The sequence below is a fragment of the Penicillium expansum genome (genome assembly GCF_000769745.1).
Source record: "Penicillium expansum strain MD-8 chromosome Unknown contig343, whole genome shotgun sequence".
Classification (NCBI taxonomy): Eukaryota; Fungi; Ascomycota; class Eurotiomycetes; order Eurotiales; family Aspergillaceae; genus Penicillium; species Penicillium expansum.
The window spans coordinates 1-12,666 of NW_015971320.1; the positions used below are offsets into that span (position 1 = coordinate 1).

Genomic DNA, 12,666 nt, shown 5'->3' on the forward strand with positions numbered 1-12,666 from the left:
TATACTACTTACCCTAAGTTAGGAGGATAATATTATCTATTATAGGGATAGGATAAATATTATATTAGATAACCTTATTTAATAGATAGAGGTTAATAATAGCGCGACCCTTTTGTTTAGGCTTATACCCTAGGTACTAGATAATACGCTAGATAATAAAGACTAGGAAGCCTATTACTATATACTTAGTTATATAGCTTATCTTTCCTTAGTTATACAGAGGCTAGAATATCTTATTAATTATAGCGCGGTCCTTTAGGCCGACTAGGTAGATCTTAGATTTTAGGAGTTTAGATTCCTAGCCTAGGACTAGCGGAATAGTTATCTACTAACCCTTAGGAATATTAACTATAATAGGCCGATTGCCCTAGATATTATATGATATTAAGAGTTTAGTTAGCTACTAAGCTTAGGAGGGCTATAAACCGGCCTATAGTATGATTCCGTTATTTAGCTAAACGCTATTATCCTATATATAATATAGGCCTTTATTAGGTAGGTTAGCGTTAGGATTAAAATCTGTTTTAGTAGTAGAGCGGCCGAGCTCTGTGACTATTAGTTCTATAGTATAAGCTATAGGTATATCTACCTTATATAGGGTACTAATATAGTCCTAACGGCGAAGGGAGATCGGGTTAGTAGTATTATTAATAGCTTAGACCTAGGTAAAGTTTGCCCTAACTAAGTAGGAGTAAAATACAGCTTAGCGATAATAACCTTTAAATATATAGTCCCTATTATCTAGTAGCGTCGCTTATATATACGCTAGTATATATATAATAGAATATAGGGGAATAAGGATATATTCGGCTGCGTAAACTATATACTAGGCCGTGTGGTAGGGCTTAATATATATAGAAATTAGGATTTCTAGACCTATATATAATAGGATCTTAACTATCTTTATATTAAAGTCTAACTAAAGGCCTTTATAACCTATAATATCTATTCTAATTAAGAGTTTCGCTTTTAGGTTTTCGACTAAATATACTTTAATACGAATATAGGCTATATTATCTATACCGCGGAAGAAGGTATTAAATAAGATATATATAGATAATAAATAGTAGGATCTAATCCTAGTGATAGGCACTAGTATATACTTTTACAGCGGGAGTCCTAGTAACTTTATAAGATCTATATTAATAATAGTTATAATATACCCGGTATCGAGGTATATAATAAGTAGCTTATATTAATTAGTTAATCTGATAACTATTAATATATATCGCTATAACTTATAAGTTATACCTGGCTAGGTAGCTTATACCTAGTCTAATTTAATTATTAGTAAGTCTAGGGGTAGGGTATCTATCTTAGTACCCTCCTACTAGGATATATAATATATAATAGTAGTATTATTAACTATAGCTACTATATATCTTAAAGCGCAGTCCTTTAAGTATATATATAGCTTATTATTAGATAGGAAGGCGGTAGAATAGTATAGGTAGGTAGTAGTAGGTGTAGGATCCTCTGTTACTAAGTAATATAGTTAGTTATAGTTATCCTTATTATCCTAAAAAGGGGGGGCCTACTAGTATACTTAGGGATCCTCCTTAGGGTACTCTATATAGCTATTATACTCCTTATCTACGTAATATACGTTAGTATAAGGGTTATAGATATATTAGCTATTATAGAATACTAGTAAGTTTTTATTAGGGGGAGTAACTTCCTATAGCTCTATCTAGTACGCTGTAGCTAGCTAAGCGCGCGGCTGCCATACTATATAGCCTATATTAGAGTAACTGGCTTAGTTCTATGGCTTATTAGAGAGTAAGAGCTAGCTAGCTTAGTTAGTCTAGCCCTATAGCTACTACTAACGTAGCTAGTAGGATCCCTATAGAAAGTAAGGCTATTATTACTAGGGTAGTATATAAGATATATACTAAGCCTAGGTTTAGGGAATATTTAATAGTGGTTAGTAGGTATTCCTAGAGAACTACTACTATTATTATTATTATATGTTAGGAATCAGATTCTATATAAACTAGCGATTATTAGTTTATATATCTTACAGTCGGAAGGGTAGCTAGTATACTTATTATCTACGACTATAACTATAGGTATAACCTATATTATAAGGATTATACTAGGGCTAGTGTTACTAACCTTAGTAATAAACTAATTAGGGCTATGTCTGACACTATATCAGTCGGGCGTATTATAATATCTTATACTACTATCTATAATATAAATCTAGGTCCGCTATAAACTATAAGATTATAGTAGCTAGGGTTAGTTCTTATATATTATACTAGAGCGCTAATTTAAGACATATCTATACTAGATAGAGTACTGTTATAGTACCTATTATCTCGGCTACCTAAATATCTTATAATATATTTTAGGCCTATTTAGTAATACTATATCCTACGCGTATATCCTTCTAGGAGTAGACTAATAATAGCGCTATTACTTTAATAATTGCCTCTATAACACGCGGCTTAAACTATCTCTCTAGTATAGCGAACTAGCCTAGCTATAGAGAGCGGATACTTAAATCCTATCTCTCTTTATCTAATAGCTCCGCGCTATACTATTATACTACTACCTCTCGTAGGTATAATAGTAGGTTTATACAGACTACTTTTTTAGATTTTAATAGGATTAATACCTTTAGCTGGTTAATAAATATATAAATATTCGTATAGTATATAGTTCCCCGAAAAGTACGAATATATACGTCTAACGTAGGGTTAGGTATAAAGTAACCTATATTATCTATCTTCTAGTATATAATACTATATAGTATATCCTATCTATCTTAGCCTAGTAGCCCGCGAATATTATTATAACGCGCTATAATAACTTTGTTAACTATTACTCAAACGTTATCGGCCTCGCGTATATAGGCTTAGGTAAGCGCGTTATTAAGGATCTTATACAGCTTAGCCCTTAATAAGGTAATATTAGACAAAGGTCCCTATAGGATATCTTATTACGTACCTTATATTAGTACTAGTGGGGTAGTAAGCTAAGGGAGGGTATATTCCGATTTACCTAGTAGGACCTTACTAGAGAGGTCACTTAAGCCCTTAAGCGGGTCTATAAAAAGAGAAAAGGTTCCTAGTATTAGAGTAATAGGACTTATATATAACTAGTATTCCTACTAATATAGTTACACTTAATATAATTTAGGTTCCCTTAGATACTATATCTAACGCTACTCTTTAGGAGGCTATACTTAGTAAGACCCTAAGGGCTCTCTTAGATACTATATCTAGCGAGGCTTATCTTAATATTAATAGTACTATATAGGGATCTTTAAGATAAGCTTCTAAAACTCCTATATAGTTTATCCTAGCTCCTTTTATAGTAACTAATCGGCTAGGTATAAGTTCTCCTTTAGAAGATAGGGTATTTCGTAGGTATCTATAATAAAGAGGATATTATCTATAAACTTAGGAGTCCGGAGCTCCTAATATAAATTTTTTAGGTCATCAAAGTATATAAGTAGTTAATACCTAAGGAGGATATAGCTCTTAAGCTACTTCTTAGTAAGTAATATCAGATGTTACCCTAACATAATAAGTGTAGATAAATATCACCCTAATATAATAACTATATATCCTTAGGGATAAAGAGAGCGAGAGGTAACAGATAGGCGATATAGGGTTAGAATAAGCTCCTAGGTTAGGTAACCGGATGGTTAGGGGAAGAGCGATAGTCTAGGGAAGGAGCGAGTCCCTACGGTTAGGTAACTGAGCTCGCGATCCCCGTGTATAGAGGAAATGACTGCGCGCGAGCGATAGGCCCGCGGTTTATTATAACACAGGTAGTGTGAGACACAACCGCATATAATCCGGAGCGCTCGCCGGAGCGCCGTTGCGTTTGACATAACCCGAAAAAAATTTTCGGTGAAAACGACAGGGGGTCAAGGGGGGAGGGCGTAGGTGATCTGAACCCTTTAGCCGCTGGTAACCTAGGGGCTTAGCGACCGGAGAATTCGGTAACCGTATGGTATGTCTAACCAGAGAACCTCTGGCTTTAGCAGGACATGCTACCAATGTGTTATGGAATAAGCCTGGTTGTGGTAAAGATACTTATATTGCTATGGAATTACTGCGTAGGATAAGCTACGCTGCTTAATAATACATCCGTCATCCATCCCCTGAGGGCCAGGCCCTCACAGGCCGAGAGATCCAATCAATTGATGAATTCCCATGGACCTGCACTCGCCTCCAACATCCTCTCCTAGAAGGATGCGAGGATCTGTGGTTAGACGACCAGGAACGGAAACTGTATGCAGCATGCAGCGCTGTAGACTCCAGACAAGGATGGAGTCCTGGTGGCAGCAAATTCAACGTCTCTGCGAGGTCCCAAACGGATCATATCGCAGTGTTGAACATTGACCAACCTGGCTCGGACGGGCTGTATGGCCTCCACAAGCTCAAAGTTGGTGGCTATCTCGGCGATCTGGATCTACATGGATTCGATGTGCGCCGTATTGAAGGCAGACTTCGGTTCTGGTTGATCAATCATAGGCCCCCAGTCCATCCTACAACAGGCGAGTTCCTTGATGCCTGGGTCGTTGGTGCGAACTCCACAATTGAGATATTTGATTTGAACGATGCCTCAGAGACACTTGAACATGTCAAAACTATAGCCAACGACGCGATCATCTCGCCTAACAACTTGGCCGTTGACAAGGATGGTTTGGGGATCGTGATTACCAATGACCGCAACGCCAAAGTTGGCACTTTTGTGGAGTTGGAAATGTTGATTGGCGGAGGAAGTCTCACCTATTGTCGATCTGATACAGGAAAGTGCCATGTCGCTGCCAACAAGGGGTTTTCCTTTGCCAATGGGATCGTCGAAGATAACGGGATGTACTATGTGGCTCATTCAGTGACTGGAATCGTGACTGTTCACAAATTAGTTGGCGACCAGTTGATTCAAGTCGATAAAATCAACACAGGATACCCACTCGATAGTCTGTCGCTCGACGCAGATGGGAACCTCCTAGCTGCCGCAATTCCGAACTCCATTGCGTTTATGAAGTCCATAGAAGATCCACATAGCTTTGTTGCCCCTGCTACTGTTCTCGCGATTAATGGAATAGCCGCTCAGCTGAGGACTCGCAGCGGGAAGGACTGTGAGGTCTCGAAGCTGGTGGAGGACGGAGATGCCAAATGGCTTCCTAGTTCGACTGTTGCAGTGCGGGATGTCAAGTCCCACCGCTTGTTCCTTGGGGGAGTCTGCTCGCCATTTATCACCATATGTGAGCAGCATGTTTAGTTTTAGTTCCTTTTCTACGCTACTCAGAATGTTAAGAGCGGGATGAAGGCTATTTTTGGCTTTGAGATCATGCAGAGGATTGGTCAGAGCATACACCATGCTGACAATGCAGGGTCAACGTGGAGGGGGTGTGGGGGTGTGGATTGATCTGCACTGTCAGTTCAAGTCCAAACATAGTAATCAAGCAAAGAATTGTCCGATAGCAGCTGATTCTATAGATGTAATAGATGTCAATACACACAGTCAAATCTAATATGTCAAGGCTTATCTGAAGGCTTATCTCCCTGGACGGGCTTATCTTTTTGATGTATGCAGCTGACCCATGATCTTCCCTTTCCCCGACTTTCCCCTCTTCTTTAGATCTTCCCTTTCCATTCGGACAGAACCTCTCTTTACAGGCTGTTGAACTTGTCTCAGTCTCCCCCTACAGTAGCAGCGTTCATAATCCCCAGGAAGCGTGTACGCAATGGCCTCCAACACGTCCCCAGACAATCCTGCTTCTGCTGCGGTAGATAAGGATGATTTGATGATACCAGTATGCTCTATCTCCGGTTATTTCAAGTCACGACTAATGGAATCTGTTCTAGCTGATCGACTTCGGCCCATTCTTCACAGGGACTCCATCCGATAAACATGCCGTCGCTCTCTCCATAACTCAAGCCTTCAAAACATCCGGCTTCCTATACCTAAAGGCACATGGAATTCCACCATCCATTGTGTCCAAGGTATTTGCGTCATCTGCGCGCTTCTTCGCCCGCCCCCAGAGTCAAAAGGATTCTCTGGGCTGGACGACCCCACAGTCGAACCGTGGTTACGTCGCCATCGGGCGGGAGAAATTAATGACCGTCGACGAGACAAACGGAGCCGAGGCTCTGCGGGCGTCCGCACCTGACATCAAGGAGACTATGGAAATTGGTCGTGAGGAAGTTGAGGGCCTGCCCAATCGCTGGCCTGATCATCTTGATGACGAAGGAAAAGAGTTCAAAAAAACCATGCAGTCATTCTTCGAAATGGGAAAGACCCTACATAAGCATATCATGCAGGCTATTGCATTGGGAATGAATTTGCCAGAGCATTTCTTCGACGGCTCTGTCAATGCTGGTGACAATACCCTCCGTCTCCTTCACTATCCTCCCGTCAGCAAACAAGTCTTCGAAAATAACTCTAACCAAGTCCGTGCCGGCGAGCACAGCGATTATGGTTCAATCACCCTGCTCTTCCAGGATCGACACGGTGGGCTGCAAGTGCGCAGTCCCAAAGGAACCTTTGTGGATGCGACTCCCATTGCTGATACCATTGTTGTCAATGCGGGGGATCTGCTTGCTCGATGGTCCAATGACACTATTAAGAGTACCCGTCATCGGGTAATTCAGCCGACCGCGCCCGAGGGCTCTGGGCACGATGCTTCGGAGTATCCTGCTCGGTACAGCATAGCGTACTTCTGCAACCCCAACAACGATAAACTTATTGAAGCACTACCGGGAACCTTTGGCGAGGAAATTCAAGTGGAGAAGAAATACTCAGCGATTACTTCAGGTGATTACCTGGTCCAACGATTGACAGCGACCTACTGAATAGTTGGACCATGACCTTGAGATTGGTCCGATGAAAACAATTTTCATTTCGTGCGTTTCATTTTCCTTGCACTCATGAGCGATTCAACATTCCTATCTAGCAACCAAGAAATTTACATATCTCTATCTTCATTGAAACTCAAACCTGTACAGTCTATGTATACCCAAACTGCACTTAACCCAAACAAAACACCACTCAGTAGACAGCCGGCGAAACAGAAATCCGACCACCATCAGTAACCAAGATGGAACCATTGATATAACCACCCGAGTCACTAGCCAACCAGAGAATCAAACCCGCGATATCCTCCTCACCACCACCACGAGTAGCAGGAATTATCTCCTTCGGGAACGAGCCATCAGAAATAGCCCGACCCTCAATGCCGGAGGCCTGGAAGATATGACTGGCCATATCGGAGTAGTAAAGGCCAGGCGTGATGCCATTAACCCGAATACCATAGTAAGCAAACGATGTAGACAGCAACTTGATCAGATGCGTCGTAGCGGCCTTGGAAGTGTTATACGCAAAGCTAAACGGCACCTTGCGAAGGAAACCGGCAATCGAGCTAGTGATAACAACCTGCGCAGTTGGGGCAGCAATAACATCCTGCTGCGGCGCAGGACGTCTCTTATTCGCCGCTTCGAGCAGAGGCAAGAACGCCAGAACCGTGTAATACGACCCGGTAACATTCACATTCAACACGTTGTTAAACTCCTCCATGGGGACATTGAAGAGTTCGTCGCGGACTTGCGAGAGAGGCGGGAGGGACCCGTCTTCTGCGGGTTGCGGGGGCTTCATGAGCGGACCCATTATGCCGCTGTTAGCGATTAGGAGGTCGACATGTGTTGTTTGGGCTGCGACGGTTTTGTAAGCTGCCTCAAGAGATTCTTTCGAGGTGATGTCGCATTGGATCGGGATGACAGTGCCGTTTATGGCCAGCGAGGCGGTTTCTTTTAGTGCGTCCTCGCGTCGGCCTAGGATGAAGATCTTGGAGACTTCGTTGGCATCCAAGGCTTTGGTCATGATACGTCCGAGGCCTGTATTTCTATTAGATTATATGTACATTGTATGTATCTGTGAGATGTGATTCGATTGGTTCTTACCACTTCCGCCGCCGGTGATCACGACCACCCGGTCCTTGACTGAGAATAGCTTTGATGCTTGGAGATGGGCCATGGTTGTTAGCTGGTTAATTCAAAAGGGTTGGATAAAGAGAAAGGGAATCGAGAGTGATGGTTTCTATAGGAATCACCCCACTGAGATATCGTCATTCTGCAGTTTCCCCTCTTTATTTCGGCGATGCAGCCGAGGATAAATTATATCGGACAAACCCCGACTTTCCATTCAATTCGGCATATTACAAATGCATGTTGTGGAGTGTATGGGTTTGCGAATAGTTCTACTAAAAATTGAAATTGTCAGTAATATGGCATACATTTAGGGAAGATCCGTACCTTCACTTTGAGTAGGGTGTCCATGTCTAGGTTTCCCTATTATAACAAAAAGGTTGTGATATTTCGATAGTTCGATGCTTCGTGACTAACAGCGGTGACGCAGATCGCCACTGGGCCAGGCCACTCCAAATTCTTGCCTGAATGCCCAAGGCCAACCGTCTGCAGGCATATGTAGGTGCAGGCATATGTAGGCTCTCATAGGTTACTCCCCAAAGTCCTTTTGGCGCAAGTAGCGCAGAAATGCATGGATGTTGCTCATTGATATAAAGCTTATGATCTACGCGGATAACCTTCCAGGAAGAAGAAAAACATACACTAACTCCAACTATATGCTCCACTATTTCCTTTGGGCCTACCAAGGTATATAATATATTAGCTCACTGAGTCATGTATAACTACAATATAACTATTTAATATAACCACGTCCCAGTTTCAATGATCCCTAGCAGCCTGATCAACCTACTTAAGGCATCCAAATGATTATACAGGCCTACGCGAGTCGTCTAGCCTGCATGGTAATAATGACTGCAGCATCTGCCCAGTTCGGTTCTTCTACATGATGTATTGCATGGTCAGATATCTTTGAGCGCAATGCACCCAGTAACTCAGTTATAATATCCCCAGCCCTGTTCTTATGGAGTGTTAAGCATAGCACATGTATGTAATAAGGCCCCATTGAAGATGCGGAAACTAATTGCGGGAACGCTTGCGGATCCACTTTCCTGCACCGGAGGAAGCCTGTGATGGGTCATATTCCTGTGTAGGCAAGGTACGACGTACTTGGTACTTTTAACTTCTAGACACGGGATCTGATAGTTGCATATGATTTGCTCTTACGCTCGGCTAAATAACCCACAGTATTCCGCCTAGGCCACTTTTCGACAATGCTCGTAGATACAATATAGACCTCAACAAGCTGCATGAGCGCTGCAACAGGACGAAAACGAAAACGAGCGGTGAACAAGCACACTTGAAAGTGTTGTGCAACATCCACTTATGGTATGGTTGGATAAAATATCACGAAGATAGCGGTAAATGATGCATCTACGGCTGGGCTACCCGGCAAACCCTCTCCTTTCCTTCTTCTGGACAGATATGTAAATGTAACACAAAAGAAGCAAATCCTTCCCAACCCCCTTCCCCCCTTCTACCTTCGCACAGCTCTCGAGGCTCCCTAAAAGCCCAGTACGTATCATTTCTAGAAGGATTGAAGGATCGCCCACTGACTATTTAGTCATGCCTCAATGGATCGGATCCCTGACCAGCCAGAATGGCAATTCTCTGGCTGGTGTGTTCATGATTAACGGCGAGCCATGGGTATTTGAGAAGAATGCTCGCGGCCAACCGGCGGCTCCATTTCAACGGGCCCCTGCAGTCGTGAATATCCCTTGGAAGGAGCTCGAAAGTATCCGCCAGTCTCTGCAGAGTCGGGATCCTTTTACCGCGACTATTATGGGCTCTACTATGGAGATTACCTGGTCTAATGGTGTGAGGATCACTGCCAATGTGCCCCATTGTGACACCTATGGTTACTTCTCGGGAGAGGGTGGCTGGCGGACGCAGTGAATTTTGGTGCTTATAGAGTTGGGTTGGAGAACTACTCTAGCATCGTGCACTCTGATATTGCGGCTTCGGGACTATCTCTATGAGAAATATCGTCATGGATTCCGTCGACAGAGCAATTATATTTCTGCAGCCTTGTGGAATTTCAACTGCTTTCCATTGTTATATATCTATTATGCTGATAGTTCAACTGAGTTTCGTAGAGCCTTTCCCCTTGTTCCCCCAAAAGCTTTCCGGCAGCGTCCGGTCGGATTCGATTTCCACCCCCACAGATATATCGAATTGTACTTCAGTCTGTTCAGGTCCATGGAATGTTGGCAGGGGAAGCCTACTCCGACGTCATCTGTTGCCGAAGTATCCCGGGGTTATTCTCTAAGAACGAATTGCAGTACCTTGCAACAAGTTGATCAGCCAAGTGTACAAAGCACGCCCCCTCTGGCGAGAACAAATTGCCATTAAAATTACACCAAAGAACCTTAACATTACCATGTGGCAATTTCACCGTTCGGAATTCATCCCCGTTCAAAGCTACCCACATTTGAGTCCTGAAGATGGCGTCTTCACCAATGTGAGATTTTCTTACATCAAAAGCAAGGACCCCGACGTTGGATTGCCTTTACTGGTGATCATTTATATACGGATATTGGCTAAAGTAACACTATATGTACTCTACACAAGGTCCGTACCTATCCGAAGGCTTTCGAACAATACAACTAACCAAATGCTTTGGTGACCAGCGACAAAAAGGCTTTTGCTGTTTTGAACTGCATGAACTGCATGAATTCTGACTCTGAACCGATATGACCTGGAAGAGTCTCATTCTGTTGAGTCTATTGAGCTCACTGCCCTTTGCGGCTGCTTCTCCGAAGAAGCACCACCAAGATCCTTCAACAACCCCTGACCTGCCACTGCCAGCTGCAAATGCATCGGCTTCAGCGCCCCCACTTCGAACTTACAATAGCTCCAGGCTACATACACCCTTTACTGGAACTCCGACAACCACAGGTGCGCTGACAGCTTCTTCAATCGGAACGGGCATCTCCCGCGGAGGTGTTGCAGTTGCAGCGACAACATATCCTGGCGATGGAAATCTTCATCATTCTGAGCCCGCTCCATATGTCCCGGCGGGTGGTGTCGGGACCAACGGAAGCACGCCCGTCTACAACACGAAGAGCGATTTCGACTACGAGTCTTTGGTATGCATCGGCACTAAATCGACAAAGCATTGGTGTGGCTGAGAAGCTAACCTACAATCCACAGGCCCTTGCTCTATACCAGGAATGGATTGAGCTTGATCTGTTCCAAGACGGACTCAGGCGTTTCAACGATTCAGCTTTCAGAGCCGCCGGTATGACCGCTTCAGACCGCGAGTTGATCGCATTTATGGCGCAACAAGAGATAGGCCATGCCACTATGCTCAGCAACATCCTCGGAGCACGTGCCCCACAGCAGTGCAACTATATCTATCCGTACACAAATGTCAAGGAGTTTGTCGACTTCTGTCAGAAACTCACTCGCTGGGGTGAATCTGGCGTGTATGGATTTTTGGCTCATCTTGACTCGCGCGAGGCGGCCACTCTCTTGACCCAGTCCATCACCACGGAAGCCCGACAGCAACTGATCTTCCGTCAGTTTGAGGGTCTCTTCCCGATGGTAGAGTGGTTTGAAGTTGGCATACCGCAGTCCTGGGCTTGGACGCTGCTGGCACCTTTCATCAGCTCTTGTCCTGAAAATCAGACTCGCTTGATTTGGCAAAATTTCCCAACGCTGATGGTAGTCAATCAGCCTGATCCGTGGATTTCGGGGACTCCTCGCAACCTTTCTTCGGCTAATTACCGAAGAAATGGGAACAATTCCACCGGATATGATTCTACTGGATATGATTCTACCGGATATGATCCTACTGCGTACAATTCCTCTGGGTACAATTCCACTGTGTACAATTTTACCACCAGTGCCGATCGAATTTCAAGGCTCAACGCAACTTCTAGGTTCAACCAGACTACTGGATTCATATTCAATGAGACCACCGGAATCAACAATACTGTCGGACCAGGCGTCAGCATCCCCAAGTCACCCAAAGGCTCCGGGAGATTTAACTCGTCTAATTCACGCAACGGCTGCGGCGCTTCTGTTAGCAGAATCCGCCCAATACCTCTCACGGCCCCGGGTCGTCAGGTGCTGTTGCAATGGGATCTTCCTGGGAAGAAAATCGGTCCCAACAACAGCTACATTACCACAACAGAGACGAAAGCTGGTAGTGCAAAGTATGTTCTTTGGGTGTCCCAACTGAACATTACCTACACCCCTCTGTACGTTGTCAGTGGCGATAACGGCACCAGTACCAACAACACCACCAATGGCACCAATGGTGTCAACGGCACCAACAGTACCACGGATAGCATTCGAGGATATACTACCCAACCTGACCTGGAAACGTACCAAGGTAACCCAGCTTTCAATGGTACTATCTTCATTGCTATTACAGACGACGATCCATATGCGAGCCCGTTCAATTTGAGCTTGATTAACCCGCATGTAGTTGCTGGTCCAGCTTTGTACCAGGCTGGTTGAATGAGTGCTCCTTGTATTTACCGGGTGTGTCAAACGATGCAGAAAATTAGCAGGAATGATCAATTTAAAAAAGTTTGTTTTCATATTACTATTCCAAGCCTGAGAAATAGAAATATAGATCAAAGTGTAAATAAAAATGGAGCTGGGAACCAACACGCGATCACCTTAACCCCGGTTGATGGGACTTATCGCCGAACCCTCAACCTCATTTCTCCACGTCAGTGTTTGTTAACTTTTTTTCTCCCGCCACTCATCA

At 43.8% G+C, this 12,666-nt stretch overlaps 4 protein-coding genes across 4 annotated transcripts; 3 read left to right on the forward strand and 1 right to left on the reverse strand.

Annotated features, from left to right (window-relative positions):
- Positions 1-3,963: 3,963 nt before the first annotated feature.
- PEX2_096850 (SMP-30/Gluconolaconase/LRE-like region) lies at positions 3,964-5,244 on the forward strand (the record flags this gene model as incomplete). The annotated part of the gene is made up of 2 exons (XM_016746955.1): positions 3,964-3,966; positions 4,129-5,244. 2 exons carry the CDS (start codon positions 3,964-3,966, stop codon positions 5,242-5,244), a joined length of 1,119 nt encoding a protein of 372 aa, XP_016598254.1.
- Positions 5,245-5,710: 466 nt separating this feature from the next.
- Positions 5,711-6,818, forward strand: PEX2_096860 (isopenicillin N synthase family dioxygenase; the record flags this gene model as incomplete). The annotated part of the gene is made up of 2 exons (XM_016746956.1): positions 5,711-5,779; positions 5,832-6,818. The coding sequence occupies 2 exons, from the start codon at positions 5,711-5,713 to the stop codon at positions 6,816-6,818; spliced, it is 1,056 nt and encodes a 351-aa protein (XP_016598255.1).
- A 196-nt stretch (positions 6,819-7,014) lies between these two features.
- Positions 7,015-7,995, reverse strand: PEX2_096870 (SDR family NAD(P)-dependent oxidoreductase; the record flags this gene model as incomplete). The annotated part of the gene is made up of 2 exons (XM_016746957.1): positions 7,015-7,856; positions 7,923-7,995. 2 exons carry the CDS (start codon positions 7,993-7,995, stop codon positions 7,015-7,017), a joined length of 915 nt encoding a protein of 304 aa, XP_016598256.1.
- A 2,641-nt stretch (positions 7,996-10,636) lies between these two features.
- Positions 10,637-12,410, forward strand: PEX2_096880 (ferritin-like domain-containing protein; the record flags this gene model as incomplete). Its single annotated transcript, XM_016746958.1, has 2 exons — positions 10,637-11,032; positions 11,097-12,410. The coding sequence occupies 2 exons, from the start codon at positions 10,637-10,639 to the stop codon at positions 12,408-12,410; spliced, it is 1,710 nt and encodes a 569-aa protein (XP_016598257.1).
- Between the last annotated feature and the right edge of the window lie 256 nt (positions 12,411-12,666).